The sequence below is a fragment of the Echeneis naucrates genome, chromosome 3 (assembly GCF_900963305.1).
Source record: "Echeneis naucrates chromosome 3, fEcheNa1.1, whole genome shotgun sequence".
In the NCBI taxonomy this organism is placed as follows: Eukaryota; Metazoa; Chordata; class Actinopteri; order Carangiformes; family Echeneidae; genus Echeneis; species Echeneis naucrates.
The window spans coordinates 23343783-23370664 of record NC_042513.1 but is presented as its reverse complement, the minus strand read 5'-3'; the positions used below and the strand labels follow the sequence as shown (position 1 = coordinate 23370664).

General features: G+C 40.4%; 1 protein-coding gene across 1 annotated transcript in view; it reads right to left on the bottom strand.

Moving 5' to 3' along the window:
- The window catches only part of unc13c (unc-13 homolog C (C. elegans)), an 84436-nt gene extending 57815 nt beyond the window's left edge, over positions 1-26621 (bottom strand). The window contains exons 1-10 of the mRNA XM_029498578.1: positions 22532-26621; positions 15014-15060; positions 14296-14309; positions 13171-13249; positions 10664-10669; positions 10449-10520; positions 6339-6558; positions 5509-5736; positions 2298-2439; positions 36-205 (exon numbers count right to left, since the gene is read on the bottom strand). Of these exons, the coding sequence (XP_029354438.1) occupies positions 36-205; positions 2298-2439; positions 5509-5736; positions 6339-6558; positions 10449-10520; positions 10664-10669; positions 13171-13249; positions 14296-14309; positions 15014-15060; positions 22532-26618 (5065 nt within the window). The 5' untranslated portion in view covers positions 26619-26621. The remainder of the gene's footprint in view (positions 1-35; positions 206-2297; positions 2440-5508; positions 5737-6338; positions 6559-10448; positions 10521-10663; positions 10670-13170; positions 13250-14295; positions 14310-15013; positions 15061-22531) is intronic.
- Between the last annotated feature and the right edge of the window lie 261 nt (positions 26622-26882).

Here is a 26882-nt window from a genome sequence, read left to right as displayed (position 1 = left end):
TGTTTGTACAAAGTTACACAACTAAAACAACTTACCTAGATTGTACCACACATCCATCTCTCCACTGAGTGTGCGAACCTCAATGATGGTCTGCCCCAGGAAATCATCTGACTCTCGCTTGAAGTGCTGCTTCACCCGTGATTTGATGTCATCGTCTTCGTCCCAAACACGCACTTTGATACGGTCAGTAGCGTTGTGACATTCACTGCAAGTTGGAAGGTGATTATTATACAGGTCTAAACAATCACAACACAACAAACAGCATATCCAGTGACAGACTGTGGGGTTGGCACATTCAGTGAAGCAGAATTACACAAAGTTCAGGCATAAATGCAAGTTCAGAGACACATTTCATTCTCACACATTCTCTCATTTAAAATTCAAATGAGAGAATGTGCATATCTGTGTTTCTGAATGCATTTGTGGATGAGTATGACAGAGTGTGGATGCCTACAATGTACATGTGGAGAAGAATTCTCCGTCTGGCACAAAGAATTATCCAAAGACACTGTGTGACCTTTACAACGCATCTTTGCATTTTTATTCCTTCCCAGTGCCAGCTGAGATTATCAAGAAAGCGCTGGGTGTTTCAAAAGCCTGTGTAGCAACCGCAGCAATGTTTTATTTCTGAAAGCTCGATGTCCATGTCCTTGGTCCTCTGTGTGTTGGCTCAGCTGCCAGACGTTTCACAATAATGATATGACTGAACAGAGGAGATGGCCAAAGCACTGAGCTTCAGATTGGGTCGGACTGTGGCTCTGGAAATAAAGCCGGGCCGATTATTGTTTTAATGACATCTTATGTGAGACAGCAAAAGAATCAGCATCTGGAGAATTTGTTTTTAAATAATAATTTTCTGGGGAAAGCAGTGGTTGCTGCTGCATCGGTGCTAGTTCAGGCTCTATTAATCTACATCCCTGTAGTAATGGGAAAGAGGTTCATTATAGCCACCACTGGAGCCTCATTACAGGTGTACAGCCGTGTCTCTAACTGGCATAAAACACACACACTCATACACAAATACAAAGGCATAAAGGTACTTACAAACTCTCCACCAATTATAAGATTAAATACACTAACATTTTTAGAAAATACAGTTTGTAACTTGGATTTCAGCTACAGTCAAATCACAGTCAAAAGAGGGAGATGAGGAAACCCGTGCTTGTATGAATCAAAAAATGCATTAGCTTTGGTTCAAGTCAACATTTTAATCCCTTCCCTGCTCCTGTCATTACATAAAGACACAGGATTAGAAAGAAAAAAGAAGCAAGAGCAAATGAATAATAAAAAATTGTAAAGGCTCTACTGATGCCCACTGGCCAGACATGGGAGAAATTATACTATTATAAATCCATATTATTTTTATGTGGTAGGCAGGAATTACCTTGGTTAATTAGTTCATTCTGAAAGGCTTTCAATTTTCTAAGTTTCACATTAGGATTTCAAGTAAATGTTCCAAGTATTTTCCAAGAAACTCACTAACAATCCTTGAATGCTTTATACTAAAAAAGGGCTAGCAGAAGACTGAAAGTCAGGAGATTTATCTAATTATCACTAGATTTCTGACAAAGGCAAACATTCATTCATCTTCTTCTGTTTATTCATTTCCGGGTTGCGGGGCATTCTGGAGCCAATCCCAGTTCATATTGGGCTAGGGGCCAACTACTATACTATAGGGGACCGATAGAGACCAACAACCACGCACTAACCCTCAGACCTACAGACAATTTAGAGTCACCAATCAACCTAAACTGGATATCTTTAGAGGTTGGGAGGAAACCGGAGTACCTGGAGGAAACCCACGCAACCACGGGGAGAACATGCAAAGTCTGCACAAAAAGGCCCCAGGGCCGGGAACTGATCCTGTGACCTTCTCACTGTGGGGCAGCGCTAACCACTATCTCGCCATGCTGCCCCGCGGCAAACAAAATATATAAAATAAATAAATAAAGGGACAGAAGTCTGCAGACAATGGGAACAGAATGGGAAGTGCCTCTTAAGAGCTAAAGCTCCAAAGGATTTATTTTCTTGTTGAAACAACGGGGTTAAGACCTGTACTTTCCAAACTGACAGATAACATCGTAAAGCTGTGCTTAGCAGAGTCTCGATCTACAAAATCTTTGCAGTGCAGCTTGTGTGTAACGCCTCATAACTTATAGCAATTTCCCAAGTGAGTGAATCTTTTAATTTAAAAAAAATAAATAAAAAATGGTTTAAACTTCCCTTTAACAGATGATCTTTATGGTTGGCAGGGATAATCTGGTCATAAAGAGGTCAAATAAATACAGAGCACTCACAAGTAGAACTTCTCATCCCAGACTGGGTTGAGGTTGCCAAAGATGGTCTTTGTCCTGCGTTTGGTCTTTCCCACCTGGACAGTTACGTAAGGGTCACTGGAGCCAGTTTTATCCTTGGCTTGTAATCCTTGTGCACTCATGACTGAAGACAGAAGACAAGACAAAGGTGGAGAGTGAAGAGTAATAATATGTACCGCAGGAAACGAACAGTATCTGATCATCTTAAGTTTTAGAAAATTTGATTTGCTATACGGAAGGTTGCTCATTCCTATATTTAATTATGTCGTGAATGCTCTATAACTTAATTCACTGAATCCTATGGTTATTTTGGAAGTCAATAATAATGTGCCAATGGGCAAGGTTTTCAAGAAGTCTCTCTTCCCAGTCATGAACCTGCCTCTATATTTTATCTTGGTTTTTACAAGTCAGTTGGCTGAATTTTATTTATTTGGTCAGTAGCTTGGTTCCAATTTAAAAATCAAGGCACTGTCACTGCTTGTACTGCTGACAACAACTTTGATGCTGCTGCTCTTTGGGTTCAATGACAATAGCCATCATTCATCTTTTTTCTATGTGCTCAGTACATTTATCATTAAGTTGGTCTTTCCCTTACAACTGCACCATAGGTAATTTCAATTACGTGTCTGCCTGCTGCTTCAAAACGTCCATGCTGAGCTAACACTTGGCTTCTAAGAAAGATCAGTGATTCAGAATGTTATTTCCTCAGACATAGAGTGAAAGGTGCAGAGAAGGAGAGACAGTAGTATTTAACAGCACCATAAAAGGGAAAAAGGACACTGGCACATTAAATATGCATAAGTGACAGTCTAAATAATTCAGGGTACATATATATCCTTCAGTTCAATGCTGACTGGAGATGGTGGAAAGGATATAGAGGTTTCAGGGGCCATAGCCTGCTTGCTCTACGAAAACTGAAAATCAAATGCTTCCTGTCTGGAATGGAAGGGTCTAAGAGGGCCATATGTCTATGTAAGTGGTTTAGTAAGTTTAAAGGGTCTGTTGGATCATCCAACTGAAACCCCTCCACCACACCCTGTTATCTCCTTTCATCTATGAATTGTGGTGAGTGGTGTGAAAGTAAGCAGGGATGCACTGCTCTCAAACTCTTTGTTCTTTAATTTACTGCTTAACTCAAGATGAGCAATTGCAATATGTTACCAATGAGGGCTGGATTTTCAACCAACTTCAGGTGGATGTTAATGTTGCACATGTCCTCACCTGAATACAGTGGGAGCAGAGTCAAATCCAAATCCCTCTGATCCTTTATTGAAGGCAACTGGATTTAAGGCCTTCAAAATATTCCAAATTTTGCGTGACCATTTAAAAGATTTATACTGAGTTTTATGCAAGTTGAAAAAAGAGAAAAGATAAATGACTTGAGATTTGCGAGGTTAGAGGTAATTTTTTTAACTTAACTTCAGGAATTGTTATCAACGTCATTCAAAATGTGTATATGTTCTTGGTGCTTTTGCAGAAGTTAAGTTCAAAGTATAATACAATATAACAATAAAGTACAATAAGTGAGAAAAGTGAAAAACTTTATATTGATTGGAAAAGAGGATGCAAAAGGTCACATCAAGGAGCATAAACAGATAAAGTGTTGTTGCAGTATGAAAAACATAGGAAGCTGGGTTCAAGTTCTCCTGATGAATACAAGGACCTCAGGGGATGTTTCAGTCTGGCTTTAAATATGAACTATATAACATTATATCCAAGCAGCAATATGATTCAAAAGAACCACATTGCCAGGCGACAGTGAAAGAAAATATAATTAAAGACATAAGGATAACACGGAACATAACTCATACACTCACGTACTACACTTCCCTCATTGCATGTTTGGTAATATGGTGATTGGCTGCATTTAAAACTACAGAGACAGAATTAGTTCTTAGCAGAGATTCTGATTATAGTGCATCTGACCTTAAGGTTGATATTTACTGCCAGGCCTTGCAGTGTGCACACTCACCAGTTACACAACATCTCATGGTCACTGTCAGAGCTCATGCCAGTTTTTGTTTATCTAATGAATGATTAATAAATAACAACTCAATATCTACAGTCTAAACTGGGGGCGTTCAATAAACCCCCGGGAAAATGACGAAGGCAACCCTGGATCTCCCCGTCTCCTGTATATCTCTCTTTTTTACTTTATCTTCTGCTCCACTCTTTATCATCGGCCAACAAATTCTTTTCCTATCCATCTCTATTCGTCTCTCTTTTCTCTGTTTCTATTCATCTCCCTTCTCAGGCACAGTGAGAAATGATGGCCAATAAACAAGTTGGACCTGGCATTGATACCACACAGACAGATTTGAGACCAGGTTTAAAGTTACAGACAACATAAGCTTCCGAGCTGTCTTTAAGTAGACGGTTGACTAGATCTAAAATCAAACTATTCTATTAAATTGAGCTAGTTTAAAGCAAGCAAAGGCACTTGGGTATGAGTAGGAAGAACGTCTGTTGTTAATTTTCCATATTAGGAGACTGAAAAGCTAAATAGTTCAGTTGATTTGTTAAATGTACTGAAAACATTATGAAAAACTGCTCTCCTCTGTCAAGGTGTGACATTTGGATTGGCGTCTTAGGGAGAAGGTAAGGTCCATTTCTGGAGGGCTCATTTCCACCTACACTGAATAAAGTTCTATGTTGACACTTAACTTTCATCCAGCATTTTTGGAACATGAGAAGTTTTCCTATTGTTCAACTTGTATGTTGTTTTCATTACAACTACATTTCGCAGACTGAAAGTCGTGTTTTTAAAAAAAGGAGACTGTTTTTCAAGTAGTAGACTGGATTGTAGTTGAGTGTAGTAATCTGTGTCCTGACTACGCAAATAAGTGAAACATGATGACTTTAATTCCCACAATGCAATGATGCATTCTTCATGGCGTTATACACAAATTGCTTCTTCCCAAACAGCCATTTGTAATTAAATGTGCATTTCTGTTCGAGGCTCCATGTCATGAGGTTAATGGCCAAGATCATACAGTTTATAACAAATGAACACTAATTAGAATAACATTGTTTGACATGCCAGTTGAGCCTTACTTATAATGAGAGTTTTGTTGATTTGGCGAAGGACTATTGAGTGAGAGGTCAAAGGTCCTGGGCCAAAGGTCAAGAGTCTCCTGCAGCAATATATGGGCATAGCGAGTTGTAAAACCTTTGTCATAGGAACCAGACCAACCTGTAATGCTGATTTTGGCCGACCACTTGGAGGTCCCATCGAGGACAGCCTGCTTGGCTGTCTTCAAGTGGCTGGTGAAGTCCTCTTTGGAGATATGGAACATCTCCTGGATCACTTCAAACACTTCAGGACGGTTCTTCTCTCTTATTTTCATTCGCTCCTTCATAGCCATGATGATATTGTGGGTCTTGTCTTCTGCTCCGTGCTTGGAGCTCTTCTCAACAGCCCCTGAATTAAGCAAAGGTTTACAGATTAGGCTCACTGCTGCAGAATTTGAACAAAAGTGGTGGTACATTCTGCACACCATGCTTATGAGTGCAGCACAAGAGGAATCGTAGGTCTTTGTTTATTAAAATGTGTCTATGAAACTTAAGAGGCACCCATGAAAGTTAAATCTCAGTAGTACTCTTGTGTATCTGCAGACAAATCCAGTTTGAACTATACAGCACTGTTAGACTACAAAACTCTGACTTTTGCAACATCCACGGTGTAGCTAATCCACTTAAGGTTTGTAAGGATTGCCACTGGGATCGTTCAGAAGTCTGCATGTTGTTTCTATTAGTCTATGCTTTTACAAAAGGGAAACTTGATTGAAAAAGCACAGACTGGAGCCTGAAATGAGTGCAAGTGACTGACTGAGCAGACTGACTCGTTTAGAACAAATGTCTATAAGATGCCTTGTCCTCTCTCCCTATTGAACCGTCTTACACACTTGTGGGCACATATGTGAGTTTGGAAGTTTATGTGAATAAAACATCAAAACATAACATATCAAAAGGCATCTAGACCACTGTTGTATAAATGATGTATGGCTAAATCGTATTCCTTACTTTGTAAACAATCTGCATTGAGCAGGTCCTGGCACTTCTCGTGGCATTTAACACCACACTCTGAGCAGCGCATGCCCTGACGGGCAATGCCCCAAAGCAGCCCTTCACACTCATGGCAGTAGGTGGGTGCGGTCGCTGTCCACACCTCAAAGTTATGGGGTGTTGTGGAGGAAATTGGGTATATCAAGGCCTGGAGAGTCTTCTTAAAGACATGCAGTTTCTGAAAAAAAGAGAAGGCAGAAGGTAAGTACAAGAATTACTGGGATGAAGACAATGATTAAAAAGTTTGGGGGACAGAAAAAAGTGGATGTATAACTCATGGAGCTAAACCTCCCACTCTCATTGCACCACGAGCTGGTAAAAATAGGATTTAATAACTTCAGAAGTCAATAAAAGACTGTCCATAAATTGCTTTTCCCAAACATTCAATACATGTTTAGATCAAGAGAAATACCTTTCATTTTGCTGAGGGACTACAATGGCCAGATATAAAGTTTTGGTCAGGGTTTATAAGACACACAGAAACATGGCCACAGCAGGTTTAATTCAAAGTATTATGCAATTGGAGCTGGATAAACTAAATGACACACTTTGGAATTAATGGTGGCAATTACACAGTATAACTTATCTATACTGCAGTTACCATTAGCACTACTGCAGCATTTTTCATGCTTTCTTTGAGAAAAGGATCTTATATAGATTACATTATTCCAAGAGATAACACCAAGAAGGCTTTGTTGATCCTTTACCGACTACCTTATCATCAATCAAGAAGTCAAGCATACAAGAGTAACTTGCATCTCGTTAAGATTAGATTAACAGCATCCTTAGCCCGGGGGCTTTGCTTACATAAAGTGGTTTACTGAAAAAAAATATACTTCAGACTAAGTCAACTATAAGTCTGTCTAGACTGATTACTGTGTAACAGAAGGCTCTTCAAATTGAATGCTTTACTGTAGCAGCGCTTCCATCCACATGGACTGGAAAAAGGGCCCGGACTTGCCAATTGTAGAAGGCGGAATCAATGGCTGCTGTAAATAAGGTTTTTAAAAGTGAGCATTATCCAGATTGAGAGAGAGAGAGAGAGAGAGAGATAGAAAGCAAGAGGGAGAGTGACAGAGAAAGAGAAGTAGATGTATGCCAGTTAAAATAAATCTAGAGAGGTACTTGCACTCCACTTCCACTGTGTTCCACTCCTCACCCCTTCTCCGCCACACCTCCCCTTTCCTGTCAGCCCCCAGCATTTTGACAACGTGCTTTAACACCTGAAAAGCAGCTGTGCACGACCCACTCTTAGCCACATATACTGGCACAAACACACACAGGCATGGAGATGATTAAATGACACCCGATGACAGCACAGCAAGGCTATCTAACATTGTGAGGCTTTGCTGATACAACAGAGAGGCTGCTGAACCCTGGAGGACCTTTAATGACTCTCATAGGGAGATGGAGATTTCCCCTTTAATCTGAGGACGACGAGATAGAGCAGATTTCTGAGATTTATCCGCAATTTACCAATGAGCTAGACCAGTACCACAACCAAAGGCCATCTCCTCATCAAATTCAGTACTGAGCTGTCTAATTCTGACAAAGCCTGCAAAGAGATGAGTGAGCCAACAGTGGAGACCACGCAGTCTCTGCTTTCGTCAGCAAATTGACTTGATTTAGACTTTATTTTACCAGCCAGCTAGAGATTTAAATGGCCCCACGCATGTCAAAAGTAGAACACATTTTCTTCTTCAGCATTCTTTGACCATTGCATGGGCAATATCTTACCATTGATTCATTTCCACAGACTATTTGTGTCTTTCGAAAATTCCCTCCTTCTCTCCATCTCCCTGCTGTCACTCTTGACACAGCATGTCACACTATGCTGCATGTGTGACTCTCATGTGTTACACCTTGAGGTAACCCTGGTGATTTTGCGAAAGACACTGCTAGGTTTGACTGACAGCTGAAGAGCTGAGAGCAACAGAAGGCAGAGAAGAATCTCTTCTCTCCTCCTCTCCATTTCACCACCTATTGTCCTTGTCAGCCACTTCTTTGATAGAACCATCCCATCTCTCAACCCATATCACCGATTTTTAGCATGAACTACTGTACAATTTCAGCCTGAAGAAGTAATGCGCATAACCTAAGTATCAAATTACGACAATAGCAAGTATTTCAACAAACCTAATATCCTTTTATCTCCTAAAATAACACAATTACACAGGCAAGCAAACAGTGAAGCATATTTTGCTGCAAACAATCAGCCTGAACTGACTGAATGCAACACATCACATTTTATTTCCAGACACTCTTCGACCTGTGTCAGATTAAAGCTTCCTTCCTCCTTTGTACAAGTGAGCCCCTGCTTTTGTCTCAACAGGTAAGCATGGCCTCAGTTTATGTTGACAGTCACAGCTGGAAGTCTCTGGTGCTCAGATCACTGAGCAGACACACAGGCCTTTAGCCGGCAAACACATAATGACCCTTTCTGCTCTAAAAAACACATACACGGGAAACATGACTCAGACGGGAAATGTCATCAAGAGTAAGGTGTATACACCCACAGTGATGGGGTAAGACATTTTAATCTGATTAAAATATATTATGTTGAAACAAGGAAAAAGGCAAAGATGCGAGAAGGAAGCACTCTGAATAGATTTCAACATCTGTCCACAGACCAGAGGGGCAATTGTTCAACATCACTGCCTGATAACTAAAATCACGTCCAGGGGATCATGGTGACAACTCCTCACTCTCTGCTCTGATCTGATCTTGTCTCCCAGTGCTTACTCATCCTCACTCTTTTTTTTCCCTTCACGCTCCTCTCCTCTAGCTAACCACTCTATAGTCTTGAGCTGCATATGGCTGTTTATTGAATCACACTTTAGTCCTTACAGGGAGGCACTCTCCTGAACTTAATGCAGCAGATAAAACTCTGACATCTGTTCGTCCTACTTACCAAGGCTGCACAATATGCACAAACTCATCTCCCTTCAACCACCAATTACTAAACTCGTCCTTCTTTGCTCCTAATCAGAACACTAGACATCTATCCCATAAATTCAAGCCTTGTTTAACACTGTAACCCAAGAATCAGCTCCCTCCATACACACAGACTGCATCTATCACATCATTTCTCTCTCATGAGGGACATGAGCTGTTTATCCCTGCAGCCTCTTCAATCAAAGCCATGGCTATTCCTATAAAACCAAGCTTCTCTCACTTTAGGGAAACTGGGCATGTGTACTATCAGGGCCAAGTCAAGTGTGTGAAATAAATAAGTGATCCGAACAAGTGCACAAATCAGTGTGCAAATTGTGGTCCACGTCATTTGTTTGAAAAGATGACACATTTGTGTATAATGCACAGAGCACATTTGAATCCCATAATCTTGTGGGCTTAGGCTGCCCCGTGTTGCACATAAGTGGATATGAAATTGTTTGCTTGTTTGTCTTGCTGAGAAATGGCTTTCTCCTGCTGTTTGCCTCCTCCATTTTCCCACTGGGAGGGAAGAATTGCAATCAATTAATGCAGAGCAAGCTTTGGAGGTCAACACAAAAGTATCTGTCACCATCGACTGAAGCATTCCGCCCTTTCTCTATAGCTCTGACTTCCACAGTGTACAGTGCTTATCATTGCAGGGTAGTGTTTGGACAAAATGATGGGCCCAACTCTTTCTTTGAACTCAGCCAAATGATCTGACAGAAGGACCTCAGCAGAGTGTGTAGCTGGCCACACGGACCATTTGAAAAAACAGCAGTATGTATTAGAGACAAAGAGATAGGCAGAAGGACACATGATGGCACGCCGCATCTACATCTGAAGAAATGAGGCCTGTAACTATTACAGTCCCTCTCATTTTCATTTTGGAACCCTGTGTTACCGGCAACGTGATATTGGGGCTTGAAGTACAATGGCTGCAGCAAACAGCACAGCTATAAAAAAAAAAAAAATCTTGTCAGAGTTCCAGCACCCTCCTCTTCAAACACTTCCCTAAAAAATAAAAAGAACATTGGCCCAGAATCCCACATCCAGGAGGAACCCTCCCTTACCCACCAAGACTCTACTAAAAGCCACTAACAGATTTTTATGCAGACAATTCAAGCAAATACTCACCAGGTCTTCATTATTCAAAGTAGACCGGTTCACCAGAGCGAACGAAATGCCTGCCTTTCGAGCAGTGAGGGTCTATAAGAGAGAGGTTGAGAAGACAAGAGAGATGACGAAATTTCACCTATACAGCATCTCAGTGAATTCATAGTGGCATTTAAAACATCTATATAAATGGCTTGTGAATGGGTGATCAAAGTGGGCACAGAAAGTAAGCTTACCAAAGCCTGTGATTTCCAGGGGGGCCACGAATAAGAAAATGAAAGAATACAGACATTTAATTAGAAAGGGAGTGGGAGGGCTAGCAAAAGCACAAGCAGCAGTGGAATTTGTGCTATTTATTATCCATACTGAGCAGATAGGTGTCTCAACTGCCATGCAGGACTGCTGGTTTGGGAACAGAGCTCTAGAAAGATTCAGCTACTCATCAGGAGAGACTATACAGCCGTTGCATGATTCTTTGTCCACTCATGCATTGGAGGTTACTAAACTGCAGTCATGCTTGGCATTTATGTTCACTTCTCTGTTGGATGATTTGCTTTGATCATATTTTCTGCTGTCTGCTCTGCACATTAGTTTGACACAAACAGAGAAACACAAGACACACATACACACTCATGTATGGGTGAAGCCAGCTGTACTACACAACACAGACTCTCACACACACACACACACACACACACACACACACACACACACACACACACGCGCACGCACATATCTTGTCCAGACTTTCACAAAAATATTTGTGACATAAAACAGTGTACGCCCACACGAGGCCATCTCACAAACACAAACAGGTAAAACACACACACAGACGTGTACAAATATACACATGAAAATTTGTGTTTATATTAATATCCACTAAATCTGGGTGAGCAAAAATTTATAAACATGTATCCCATACTGGAGGAAATTATGTAACAGAGGAATGCAGACATGGACAGCTGACAATATTGGATCAGTCTTTACCACCACCCTCTTATCTGTACAGCCCAGCTATGGTAAAGATCCATGGAAGCCATGGAGAATGTAGGAGGGAACGTGACCTCTACATGAACTGTGAGTGTTGATGTAAGTTTATCAACATGCACCAGCACTGCTGAGGTTGCTGCAGGCAATACAATATGACCCTCTGTCCAGATGTTATCTGTTGAGCTACGATATACTCTTCAGTGCTCTGTGAATTGATTTTCAACTTTCTTTTTGTGGTTTGTTTATGTTTTTGCATCCCACCATAGCATGGGGGAACCCTGCTGTCCATTCCAATCAAACGCTGTTGCTGCCCTGAAGCAATCACACAGCAAATGTGGGACATTGACAAAGGAGAGGCATGAAAGGGGACCAATTAGTTTGCTGACTAATGACTTCATCCCAAGTGTAAAAGGCTTGCTCATTGTCACTTTTACATGATTTAAAAGCCTCACACAGTTAAATCAGAAACCAATGAAGTCTCTCAAGATATATTTTTGGGTTGAGTTGTCAACATTTCAGTTTCAGTAAAATTTTTCGACACCTGCCGAGCAAGAAAAGGAAAAAAAAAAAAAATGGAAGAAAAATGGCCAAGCACCGGCATGGGTGAAATCTGACAACTCACTGAAAAATATCACCCATAGCTGTTATGGGTCTATGTCGGAATGGCAAATATACACGCAAAAAAATAAATAAATAAATAAACAAAAAAACGGCAACCCATACTTACCAAGACATTGTTGGTTATTAATTTCATGAGAGATATGGACAAATACAGCATCAACTCATGTTGTTCACTGTGATATAAACATTCATCAGCATCTATGTGTACGACATCAAGCTGCATTATTATTGCATAAAATGCTAATTTTATTATTTCACAAGAAAATCTAAACCTTTAAAAGGTAAAAATGGATCAAACTGTTTTTTTCCTTAATCTAATCAATTTTGATAATATTTCCATTGTTCTAGATAAAATACATGAAGATGAGAAACAACAAACACAAGACAGACAGACTCTAATGCCGAACATAATGAAAAAACAGTTACAAACAGACATGAATACTACTGCCATCAGTCTGTTGCCTCCAAAAAGATCATGTGGCACAGGGCTAAAATGGACTGAATTACAACAGGCCTCTCTGTGGGATAAGCTATGACACATTATGTCTCAATAAAAACGAATGGCTGAGCATCACTGTGAAACAATGTCTTTAACACCCACTGTAGGCTAATTAATCAAGTCATAGAGTTATGGCTGAGATTACAATTAAAATTCCCTGAAGGCAGAGCATTACTACTTTAAGGGAGTTGCTTTTTTTTCCACTGATCAACTCTTCACTGGCTTGCTTTTTTTATGTGATTTTTGAAAACCTTTTTAATATATCTTAGCAGGTTGACATAAGAGAGTTAACTATCTTTGGTCACCCCCATTGTGTGCTGCAATAAATGTGTAGTAAAAAAATTAAAAAAAATCACAGGCTAACTGATGTTTTTATCATCAATATCCACACAGACTTTAGCTCAAAGAATTTTGATGTTATTTTGTTAGGTCCCAAGGATACATAAATACAAAACATTCAGTGTCACTCTAAGGCAGTACTGCATTTCATCAGGTTGCCAATAAAGTTATTATTGTACTCAGCAAGGGTCCACACTCGCACAGGGCAGGATTCCACCAGAGTGGTATAATGTGGGGTCACTTAGATAGATTTGACATAAATCACACATAACCTTGTTGAGGTAGATGACTCACCAGGTCTCGGACAAGAGGCACTGTCCTCTTGCGGCGTAAATCTGGCATGCTGTCAATACCATAAAGAATACTGCCAGCCCTGGAGAAGCAGATAGATTTAAGGTGTATTAATATCATAATAATGCCATGCTGTGGGAGACATTACTACAGTGAAGGGGGGGGGTCTTGATTTACACAGCTGGCAAACACCACGGATCACGCATCCTGCCTAACCCGTCTCACCCCTTCCCCTTCAGACCACCCACTTCGGAGTTCCTTGCAATCCCTCTCACCCTTCTGTTGTTTCCAGTTTTCCTCTCATCCACTTTATTTTAATTTGTACTGAGGGTTCCTGCAGACAAGCTCTTAATCATTCATATTATACCAATCATAGCTTTTATATTAAGCACTATGAATATGTCACTCCACATATCAAAAACAGACATTTTAAGATTAATTTTTCTAAACAATAGAGTTTTTCCACAGTTCGGTATGCATCGCAATATCTTACTTGCTCTTTATCAAAAATAGGCAATAGCAAATAGAAAGTGTAGTAGTAGTAATAATTAATAAACACAATTTTAACCCACTCATAGAAACTACTTAACTGCTACAAATACAATCAACAAATGCGAAAATGACATTAAGTGCAGCATCAATTCAAAATAATTAAACAATGGCAAAGCACTGCTTGCACACCGTGCTTTGCGTGTTGATCATCACTTTTCTGTCGTCATCGTAGTCAACGCTAAATCCAATATGATCTCACACCACGGTGTTGTAAGAGGTCGGTGCCTCTCCAGTTTTTCTTTTTTCTGAGTGCCGTTCACATGCCATGTTAGCTCAAGGTTTACTGTCCACTCTCTATTCCAGCATTTGCATGCCGAGTGCTGATTGGCTTGTAGGAAATGTAGGGACTTCTGATTGACTCTGAAGGCAGCACGAACAGAGCAGTGCTGCTCCCTCTACTGCATTTGCTCCGAGTGTACCTAATCGCACAGCGTGCACTGTACCAAGTTTTGATAAAGTTTTGTGACAGGCCGAAACTTACCGAAATACTGTTGTTTGCCTTTGTGTATTGAACTGAACAGGACGTATTGAACGATTCAATAAAATATTGAATATTGTTGCATCCCTAACTCATACGTCTTCCTACTACCCTACACAAGAGAAGCTGGAAGACGGAGAAAGTAAGACGGTTGCTTCACTGCTTTCCCACCAGTCTTGCGCCTCTCCCATGAGGCGCTCAGTGGCATCACCTCATCTGTCACTCAAAGCCTCACTAATGACCTCAACATGACATCAAGGCCCAATGCCTCCAAACTACAGCTCCTCAAGCTTTTCCATCAGCACGCACTGCGACATCAGTGGTATGACCCTAAAGACACGCAACGTGACAAGCTGCGCACGTCCATGCCTTACCCTAGGGCCTTTATGCACAAAGCATGTTGCGGATGGCTGCAGAGTCATGGAGTGAGCTACGGGTAAATATGCTTATTATTTTCTTTTTTCCACATATAATAACAGTTAGCTTCATTGCTGATCAGAGCTCACCCATCTTTTACATACACTTTAATAATTAACTGCCAAATATTTCTTAATAAGAACATAGTCAGATATGTGAAACCAAAGATTCCTTTGCAGATCTCAAAAGGGCATCAGAAATCTTGCTCATCTTCTCTGTGGTATTTCACATAACAAGGCACATGGTGCCTTAATTGGCGTGTCATGCATACCAGAAAATCACTGGGCTTAATTACCATTTCTGTTATGCTATGTACCTTAACACGGGTACAAAACAACCCAGCAGCTAACAGTTGTGCAACTGTGAAGTTATCAGATAGGGATGTGAAACACCACTCACCCTCCAGACTGCAAGCCGAGCACTTTCGGATCCAAAAGACTGCGTGCCTGCAGAGAGAGAAGACACTTAATGTAAGACAAGAAATACAAGGTAAACGTACATAAACAGAAAGAGACTGCAAAATTGTTAAAACAAAAGAAACACACAGTCTTACAAAATGTACTTGGGTAAATACAGTACATTCTGAGGTCAATTCAGGATAAGATAAATGATAGGCGAGGAGGAGTACAACACAGGGAGAGAGGAGGGAAGCACCACGGGCAAAAAACCAAATTATTCCACATCAATGTAATTTGTGGGCTCAAGACTGAGAGTTGTGCCGCTCTTGGTGCTTCAGGCCAGATTTGCCCATTGTGTAATGCTCCCTCCACACTGACCAAAATGTCCAGTTTGAAACACAAATCATTTTCTAAAAAGAGAGGAACAAAAGGATAACCAGCAGAAAGTGACAGCAGGATGGCTCAAAGGCACATGCTGCACTCATCCTTTCATAGCTACGCATATTACTTCAATTTATATACAGAATAACACACCACGCACACAGGTGGATGCGACACAAAGACACCACATCTTAATACATACCACAAAAAAGAAAAAAAAAAAAAAAACACAGACAAATCAACAAATATACACATAAACACATGCACATGCAAGGAATTTACAAGTCTCTAAGTGGTTACACATGATGACTGATAAACAATGACTTAAAACCTGTGTATCCAAAGCACTGGTGTCTGGAAGGAGAAATGACAGGAGGGTGGAAAGTTAGACAATAGTAGTTCACTAAAAGGTACATACACTTAGTTAGGACACTAATCTGCCATTAATGCCTGATGACACAATTCTGTTTTGCCAAACAATTTATGCATATAAATGGAGACAGAGTCAACATACACCCCAGGGAGAATGGCTATAAACAGGAATACTGAATACAGTAGAACCAGTAGCTCTGCTATTCAACAAAAGGTTTCTAGTTAAATATGAGGATGAGTCCTTCAATACACTGCAAATGAAAAATTATGCCTTAGATCAATAACATTACCTGTATTAACACTTATAGCTATGGAGACATGGGACATTAGGCAAGCATAAGCTTTTGGTATCATATTGCCATTTTAGAGATGAACTGCAAGATGTGAGCCCTTTTGAATAAGCAAGACTGCAAAGGTGTAATTAGTGTGCTATGGATCCATGGGTGATAAATGGCAGCATAATCTTGATCTAATATACTACAAACACAAAACAGCTGTTCACAAGAGAAAGATCAAATTGCTGATCTGATTAAAATGACATTACACAGTTTGTTGTTAACATGCAGTTATTTTGACACAATAAAGCAGTGTAAATTGGTTTCTTTTCCCAATTTTCCAAGTAACTATTCAATTTTGTTTGTTTTATTTATTATAACAGTTAACAAAACAAAAACTTCATAACTTTATTGATTAATGGAAATTAAAACAGCAAGAACTCCAGACCTGTGCACTGATCGACAAAGCAGTACAGAATTTCTGGTTGATGCTGTTGCCCAGAATGCTTTATGCAGCCATTAATGTTCACCACAAAGGCACATGTTTCGATGATAAGTTATCTTCATGGAGGCCCCTCATATTTTAAAAACATTAATAGTGCATTGTTGTAAACATTAAAACAATTAGTCGTATATCTCTCTAAGTGCTATAAGAAGGCTATTGAAACTGGCTGGGATTTTTGAAGATGTTTCACCCCGAAACAACAAGGCTCCTTTCATTCTAACTGCCTGAGACTCACCAACAGTCAGTTAGACCTGAAAAAAAACCTTTCTGGATGACATGTGGAGAATCTCACTTACAAATACGAAGGCCTTGAGCACTGAAATTCTCCACGCATAAGGCGTATACATTTTTAAAAAGATTATATTTGAAAAGACACTAGCTGTTTGGTACACTTGTCACTCTATGGAATGACACTAAAAGCAGGGAGTATAGGGTACCGTGGACAGCAATCATTCAGCATGACTATAAAAGATAGAGACATCTCCTCCACCAACAACTCACTCAATAAAGCAAGACTACAAAGATAGTCTGTAAGGCTCTGATATAAACCCCATTCCACAGGAACATTAAAACAGTGGAAATCTAAAAAAGAAGTTGTTAAGGTAGCAATGGGAGCAGGAGGTCCTGAATTTTCCTTCACACACAGTCGCCCTGAACATAGAGGTCAGTGATGGCCAATCATATAAAAAGGGACTGACCCCCGGTGCAACACACACAGGAACATGAGTTCTTATGTGGACACATAGATTCACTGGGACAAACACAGAAACTACGCAAAACAAATAAAATGCAATTAGGCTGAGAGCATAGTTTCAATTGAAGTCCATAATTTATCAATCAGCCCTTTAAAGCACTGTAAACTGGAAGTTATTCGGCCAACATTTGATTGTAACTTTAATAACTCCCTGCTGTCACCACATACTGTCAATATGTGGTTTTATTCACTTTGGGTTGCAGGGTGAAATAAAACTGACTGAGCTGGCATTCACTCCAGGGCAGTAATTACAGCAACTTTCCAGTTTAACTAAAGCTGTGAAATAACTGTAGTAAAGTAAAAGGTACAATGTTTGACTCTGAAATGTACCGTTTAAGTGCAAAGTTAAGTACAGGTATGGAGACTCTAAATACAGTACTTGAATTAAACTTACTTCAACAGTTTCCACAACTAACGATTAATTTACTTCCCTCTGAGCGGAAACAGACTGTCTGCTAATGAGCTAACATTTAAAATGTGAGAAAAATGATAAAACCACTTTTGTTTTTTTGATGTGAAAATGTATATCTAACAATAAATCTTCCATTCTGCTCAGGACTGCGTCCCTAAATAAAATGGCGCGCTAGCAGCTAGCTAAACTGTAACCGTCGAACAAAACTAGCTAACATTAGCAAACGTCGAAGAAAACTAGCTAACATTAGCAAACGTCGAACAAACCTAGCTAACGTTAGCCTCTGCTACATGCGCATGTGTGAAACACCGTGCAGGTGAGATGATAACGTGTTTAAAAGACCGGAAAGGTGACAGAGGCAGTGGCACTGACCGCCTGAGGGGCTCTCAGACCGGGCAGGGGCCGACGGCAGCCCCCGAACTACGGAACGGAGTGATTAACATGTTTTCTCTAAGTGAAGTTACAGCCTCAGATACACCGGATTTCCAGCTTAGTCGCATTTGGAAATTGAAGCCTGTAAAGTCCACAATTAGCAAGAAAGTCGCCAAGTTTCCAACAATGAGCACCTTTCTACCGGAGCTGGGCAGTTCCTGAATCAGATCTTCGTCCTGAATCACGGATCTCCATTAATCCGGATCTAATGAGTCATCCGGCTGGCTGCTTCTGAGGACACAAGGCGAGTCATAAGACTCACCGGAAACAGCTCTGAGTCAGATGATTCGTTCGAATCTGTTCACTGACTCAGGTCAGCGGACTCACTGGAAACAGATGGTTTGGCTCACCGACTTCACTCCGGTAAGTGAATTTAAGTAATGAGTTAAAATAAATATTGCACAATGAAAATGGCCCAGGCGACTGAGTTTAGGGGTTAGGATCACTTTAGTGAGTGGCTCAGATCAACCAGAGTCAATAAGATGAACCGATTTTTATCAACGCCTGTGTATCTGCAGTGGAGGTGGAAACACTCAATACTGCAGCAGAAAAGTTGAAAAAGAAAGAAGATGAAAAGTGCTCAGAAATTAAGAAAAAGCATTTAATACAAACAACAATCCCGATAGGATTCAGGAACATCCACCCTCTGCCATGCTAAATAAGCTGCCTGTGGAAGGTGTGGACTTGGCCACAGTCATTGATCAGACACCATTTTTTTTTTTTAAATGAGAACACAGAGTATTTTTAAGAAAACTAATGAGGAATTGGAAGTTGAGGAGCTTTGGTTTTGGCCAACACATATATGACGTAGCAGATAGGAGTTAGGTTGAAAGCATCATTTGACATAACAGCGTTTTAAGGCAGACTGAGTGTGACGGGCAAAAACAGCGTCTCAAATATTAGCATTGCAGGGATATAGTTGTTGGCTGGTCACAAAAATACTGCAATGTATTTGACAATGCTGTAAAAAGCAAGGCTAAATAATCATATCAGCGCTCCACACCTGCTGATATTTTATTCACTGTGTCTCCTGCTACCTGCTCATTTGCACAACAGAATGCTGCATATGTTGTATGTTAAAATACAAGTCACACACACGAACACAAAACTACTTCTGCTCTCAAAGATTCAAATATATTGTAACTACAGAGTAAATATCACGAAAAACACTGAAAAGCCATTGTCTTAAACTTAGGTATCTGATCATTTTTTCAGGACTCATCAGGACTTTCACAGCGCAGAACAATAGTGCATCAGCTTAAAAGCAACATTTGTTTAACCGGTCACGATTTAGTGTTTCATATCAGTTCCTTTGTCAGACAAAAGTGTGACAAATGTGCTAAATAAAAAAGCTTTATTGAAAATTGCAGTCTTGTAAAAATGTATATTATTATAAAGCAAACAAATAAAAAACTAATGGCAGCAGATTTTTGGCAATGGAAATTGGACCAACTTCAGCCATATACTAGGTTTGGGACTGATCTTATTTAACTATGTTAACTTAGTTAAACTGAAGAATATCAGATAATGTGCATTATCACAGATATATCCTAGTTCAAGTTTCTGACTAAAATGCATGAAACACCACAGAAGTACAATGAAGATGTACGGTGTTTGAGCGTCTGAATCGCTGAGGTAATGTATTGCAACCCAGAGTCATAGTTCTTCTGAGTTGCTGTAGAGAGAGAGATTTTCCTGTTTACAACAGTTGGGAGATAAAACAACGATATATAAAATCAGTCAGTGGTTAGAATTGAATGGTGACTCCTAAAACAACAATGGAGACTCTTCAGTCCCTAAATCTGCATTTTACATATCAACACTTTGTCTGGAAATGGCACACTAAGCATAAAGAGGGTCTACCTCCTTTGCTCCCGCAGGAGAAAGCAGCAAACTTCACTAGCAGTAGACCTCTATAAATATTCCAAGCAAGGCTGACCTGGTTACAGAATGCCCTTGGGAGTGTGAATTAGCATCTGAATACAGACACTGCTGTAGCCAGTTGAAGACAGGCCTGGCAAGAGTGGCAGCACCACTGAGACTCCCTTCACAGCTCCCAACCCAACCAGCCAGCATGCTTCAGAGCACGAGCATGGTGAGCACATCAGCTACAAGAGATGAAGGCATGAAACTAATGAGGGGGAGAAGAGAGTATGAGTGTGTGTCCTTCTCTCCATGGCTATATTTCCATCTATAGTGAATTTAAAACAATAACAATGCATGTTGGATGTTTTTTTCCATCAACTCTGTTAAAGTTAAAGAGTTTGTGATAAAATTCAGACAGGTGAACGTAGTGTGAACTGTGGTGGCTGTGTGATGATGGTCTGACTGTTCTTTCAGCAAAGGTTTTAAATACCAGTTTTGTTGACAGTGGAGACAGCATTCTTCTTGTGCAAGTTTAAGCTTTTCTCTAAACTCTTATGTACATGTGCATAAACCATTTAACATGTTAGCGAAGCTAGTCGATAAAGTTAAAGAAAAGAATAACTACAGACCAGATTATATAAACAAACATTAGGTTTTTCTCCCTACTCATATTTATGCTTTTCATCTTATGTCTTGCAATGTGTTGAAATATTTTTGCACTAACTAGCAGATCACAGAAACAGAAAACCTAGCATCAACAATAACAGGGATTATCATAGATGTAATTTTGAGTACTTTGGAGGGTGTTTATATGTCTGTGGAAAAATATTTTCGTAAGAGTAGAAGAAACAGTCACAAAGCTTTACAGGTCTATGTTTGACGACAAATAAAAGCGTCAGACTTTACAGTTGTATTTCAATCCATGAGATACTAAGCATGTAATTATGTCATAGTGACTACAGAATATAATAATGAAATAAAGTAATCAGAAATCAGACCATTAATTTACAGTTATTGAATAACCATTCCTATATTAATAAACAAATGTAGACTCACAGATTTTTCTAACTAATCTAAATAAACCTTTTAATCTATTATCAGAAGGGCCTCAATTTCTGGAAGAATTTAGATTCATCCCATCTATATGTTCGTACACATTTTGCTCTAAAGGAATACTGAGGTATTAATGTCTGCAAAAACGGTGGTCCTACTTTTAAATTCGATTAAATTATTTAACCATCACTGAATTATGTATGTAGGCCTACAAGCTAATGTCAACGATAACAAGATTTTGTAATTGGTGACACTTTGTTGGTCTGAGGGACTATGGGTTCTTGCTGTTGTACAACAGAACAGCAAAATCAACTTTAAGAGATTTCTGAAAATAATAGTGCTGAGTTCATTCTATGTAAAACATTTCTGCACACATCTGTCACACAGCTTCATATTCCTCAGGTACAGTCTGTATTCCCTAAACTACAGCGCCTACCTCACCAAGAGTACAACAGTCATACATGTAGGTCAAGAGCTTTTTCACTTTAAGTAAGAGTGGAAATTCCCTAGTCCCCAGTCAACCAGTTCAGGGACAACTTTTGCTTCAATTAATCAATCTCAACCATTTGTATTATCTGCGACTGATTTTAAATATCATCGCTTTTTAATATGGTTTGAGACATACAATGTTTTTGATTCAATAAAATGACTGCAATGAAAGATAGGTATAAAACAAACAAAGATAATGTTGGCCCAGTTATCTGGTAAATGAGAATAGAATATCCAATATTTATAATATTAATTATATATATATATATTGCTGTATGTAATACATATATGTCAGGGTGGTCAATCAATATTCGTAGCACAGAGTTCCAGTTCACAAGCGCTTTTGTTTTTTTACACCAAAATATCAGGTAATAATAGACTGCAGTTCTTTGTGTTCAGTCTTACTGTAACTATTGGGTGCATTTTGATGATAAATCACACCTCCTGAAAAACTATTTGACATGGTTATCCATTGAGCTATAGCTCACTACAAAAAAGTGTAAAGCAATAGGCAATGAGACTAAAGAGCCACACAGAATGCCACAAATAACACTGCTATCCTCCTTTAGATAGGGTTCCCTCTGCAGCTTTTCAATTCAGAGCAAGTCATTGATACAAAGGCATCCTGCAAGCAGATCAAAGCGGAAGGTTCCCATAAAGCCAATGATATTAAAGCACTGAGTTTTGGCCTCATATATTAAATGAATACATTTCATTTCCGACTAAAAAAACCAATAAAATCAAAGACCAACCAGGCGTAAAAAATTTATAGAACATATTAACAACTTCATATGTATCAGCTAACTAATTAAAATATATTTTTACATTAAAGGACAAAAGATGTCCGAATTCCACATGTCCCATGTGTTTTGCTTTGACAAGTTATTACTGTTGTATCACAAAAGCAATGCTATGACCTTCCATGCCTCGACAATGAAAACAATATGAAATGACAAACAAAAAGAAGCGAAGAGTCATACCCCCTGCCAGGATTTGCTGCTCCAGTTCAGCCATCTGTTTTCTGTAAGCCCTGAGTGCCGCTTCTTTGAATGTGGGTCGAACGCGCTTCTTGGGTGGGGCCTCTGTGGGCTTCTCCTCAGGAACATTTTTGTTTTCATCCTCCTGCTGTATCTCCACTTTTTCAGCCACCTCAGCAGCCTCTTCTATTATCTCATCGATCTCCTCTAACTCCTCGTCACCCTCTTCCATGTCCTCTGTCACGTCATTGTCCTCAGTCTCATCCGGTTCTTCTACATCGACATACTCCACCATTGCATCATATTCAGCAGTGTCCTCAGTGAGTTGGGTTTCATAGTCTTCACTATACTCGTCATCGTATGGCTCATCCAAACTGCAATCATACTCCTGTACACGTGCCTCTTTACTTGCTTCGTAGTCCTCTGTAGCTTCAAAATTGTGGGTGCCCTCAAAATCTGTAGAAGCATTATCTTGAGATGCTTTAATGTCGTCAGACACATCATAGTCCCGAGAAGTCTTACACTCCTGTGCGGTCTCGTCTATCTGTTCTGTCTCATTGGCATTAGTTCTGTTTTCCAGGTTAGCTAGTACCTGTTCCATCACTTCAACATAGTGGGTCTCATTGTCCACCTGTTGTTCGCTAGCTTCTGTTTCAGCAGCTGTTGTCTTTTCTTCTGCCTTATAAAAGACAGGCTCTGTATAGACATCTGAGTCTACTGTAGCACTGGAGTTATTTGCAGTGGAGGTGGACAGTGTACGGAAACGCCCCATAAATGATGAAGAGGAGTTGGTGGGCTCCTCGGGAGGAGCAGGGGTAGTCTGGGAACCAGACTTCCACACAACCTCCAGAGCTGACTTGGCCCTTTGCAGTGTAGAGCCAAAACCAAAACCAAAGGACTTCTCACTGAGATCTATGCTGAGCCTGCTGCTCCAAGACTTGGGAACTTCCTCAACCTTCTCTGTACGAATCTCACTCTGGCTACGGTACATAGTTGTAGACTTACCCTGAGGCTGGTGAAAGCTATGATTGACATCCAGTTCAGGGAATTTTTCTTTCGGAAGAACTCTGGGGGTTTCCTTGGGGGCATCTTTAGGGACTTCTTTGGGTGCTACTTTAGGGGCTTCAGTTGGGGCTACTTTAGGGGTGTCTTTTGCAGGCACCCTTGGGCTCTCTTTAGGTATGACCACTGGAGATCCTTTAGGGGGGATTTTAGAAACTTCTTTTGGGGTTGCTTTAGCAGTCTCTTTAGATGCTACTTTTGGCATCTCTTTTGGGGCCTCTTTTGGGGGTAGTTTTGCAGCTTCTTTGGTAGCTTCTTTAGCAGCAACTTTCAGGCCATCTTTAGATGCAGCTTGTTGGGGCTCTTTAGCAATAACTTTAGAGGACTCTTTAGGGGAGTCTTTGGGAGATTCCTTAGGGGTTGAGGCAGGACTCTCAATTGGAGTTACTTTAGGGCTATCTTTTGGTGATTCTTTAGGACTTTCTTTTGGAGTTATCATCGGGCTGTCTTTTGGAGTCGCTTTTGGAGTGGTTTTCGTACCCTCACCAGTAATCACCTTTGAGGCTCCTTTTGATACCTCTTTAATAGCAGGCTTTGTGGTGTCTTTAGGTGTGGGTTTAGGGCTGTCTTTTGGAAAGATTTGAGAGGATTCTTTAGCTGTTGATTTCTGAATCTCTTTAGGCAAAGTTTTAGGTAACTCTTTAGGTGCTGCCTTAGGTGTCACTTTAGGTGAAGGCTTAGCAGTTACCTTGGGACTTTCCTTCGGCAATATTTTGGTGGTTTCTTCTTTATTAGCTGATTTTGTTTGTTTATGTGTCACTTTAGCAGCAGCTTTAGGAGCCTCTTTAGGCAACACTTTTGTGCTTTCTTTTGTAATCACCTTACTTCCATCTTTAGACTGCCGAGTGGCTGTCTTGATGACAGACTCCCGTTCGGTCATAGGAGTAATGATGTGGGTGGTTATAGGGGGAAGAGAGGGTTCTCTGTCGAGCATCATGAATTCTTCATCACCTTCAAATTGTAAGTCAACCTCCTGACATTTAGTGATATTCTCTGGAAAACCAGGGATAGTCGATGGGTCAAAGGGACTGCTGACTTCTATGGAGGCCTCCAATCCAGAGTCAGCACCCTGCTCCAGATGATGCCAGTCTTTCCAAGGCGATAGATCACCTTGTAGAGAAAGTTGGGAGCCACTGTAGTGGCTTCTGTCCCCAGACATGCACACAAGTCCATTACTCACCCCGCTATCAATTGTTTCTGTTGTCTCAACCTCGTTGTGTTCATAGGTTTGATTTTCATGGCTGAGTTGGTGACTTGGGCTAGCATACCAGGAGGAGGCCATGTCTTCTTGTTTTCTCTGCCACAATTCCTGGTCTGAGGAGGACAGCAGGGAGCAGCCATTAGCCCGTGTAAAGTACTGGCTCTCTGAAAAGTCTTCTGAGTATGACTGACAAAGTTTTGAGCAGTCAGACTCTGAGCGGCTGAGTTTAGGGGTGGAGTAATCACTCTGAGAAAGCCAACCAGGGGTCAAATCAGAGTAGTAAGCCTTAGCATGCTTGTCTGGGTCATAGTAAGAGTCATCAGCATAATGTACTGTGCCTGAGTAGCCTGCTTCTTCTCCTGACCTGCTATGGTCGTGGGATCGCCTCCTCTCTGATTTACTTTTGTGAACAGGCTTTGAAATCACCATTGCATATTTATTTCTGCTTAATTCATCTAATTCTTTGTCACTGTCCATTGAGTCCCAGTCATCACTCTCCACTACTTTATCCTTTCCTGAGACTTTTAGATCCATGCTTTCATAGGTTTGTGAAGAAGACATAGTTTTGTCTTTTCTCTCCTTTCCATCATGAGTTAAGCTATCAGTAGAGACTGTAATGCCTGTTCCTTTTAGTTTATAGCATTTTTTCAAGACTAAATCTCTATCTTGGGTTGTTGCGAAAATGACAATAATAGGGCGAGGTTTTGCATTAGAACATTCTCTTTGTTGACCTAACCTATGAGCAAGTTCAATTTTTAATGTTTTATGTGCATCGATGAAACCCATTTTGTCTTTTAGTATTTTATATATTAGACTCTCTGTTTTCTCTGACCTTTCTTCAGGAACATTGAGGAATCGCAAGGTTGAGTTATTGGCCTGGTGGCTAATTTGTTTTATGTAGTCATGGATATCACGAGTTTCCCTTCTAGACTGGACAAATCCTGAGCGAAGCTGCTCAATCTCACTCTGAACTACTTCAACACTACTGGAGATCTCATCGATGGAGCTTTTTAGGGCATTGACGTGGCCACGTAGTTCAGACAGTTCTGTCTCTATCTGGCTGATCCCTTGAAGCTCTTTAAAGATCATCTCCATGACATCCTGGGTTTGACTGATACAACCTGTGGAAGAGGAACCAGGCTCCAGGGTTGAACTCTTTTGCTGCCGTCCAGCACGGTCCAAGGACTTGCTCCGGATGCCTAAAGTTTTCCTCCAGTTGCTCACCTCTGAGTCTGAGGAGACACATTCCTGACTCTTCTTCCATTTTCTCAGCTTGCGGAGAGCACCTAGTCTAAGTGTATGTAGACTGGACCGCTCCACTCGTTCACCCTCTGAGCTGCCATCAGAGGGAGCCAAACTAATTAGGCTCTTCCTATTCCGTCTTACTGGCATAGTGTGTGATTTATGCTCATCCAGTCTCCGGATAGGTTTTGTCTCACTCAAAGAGTCGGAGTAGCTACTATCAATTGAAAGAACCTCAGGGAAGATGCTTTCATTATTATTCAAAAAAAGTGAGTTTTTTGGGAGTCCATTTGCTATAGCTACACGATAACTGAAAGTAGGTGACAGGGATGAGCAGTCGTTCTTTCCGTCGTTTTCTTCAAGCGATATGTTACGTGCCGAAGAGCATTTGGAAATTTTTCTCACTGTAGTCTTCAGTGTAGTGGAGAGAGTTATGTTGTGTGCTTGCAAATCAGTGGTCAATTTAGGCTCTTTATTTTCGCTTCTCTCTTTCTTCTTTATTGGGTTTGCCAATTTCTTTGTAAACATTCCTTTACAAATCTTTTCAATGTAGGATGATATAGTCTTGATTAGGGCAGAAACCATGGATGGCAATCCTGTGGACTGTTGAATATGCAGCGGTGGTGAGCCAAGCACAATCAGCCTGTGCTTGACTGTCACTAAGACCACGGTCCAAGTCCAGACTCACTAATACTTTTATATCCAGTGGTCATCCTCCAGGAAAGAGTCATCCCTCTGAAAGAAAAAAAAAAAAAAGAATATTTACTTCCTTTTTTCAGTCCATTTAACTGTATTCCACAAGTACTGTGAATGAGATAGAAAGATAAAACAATAGAGACTGTGTGTGTG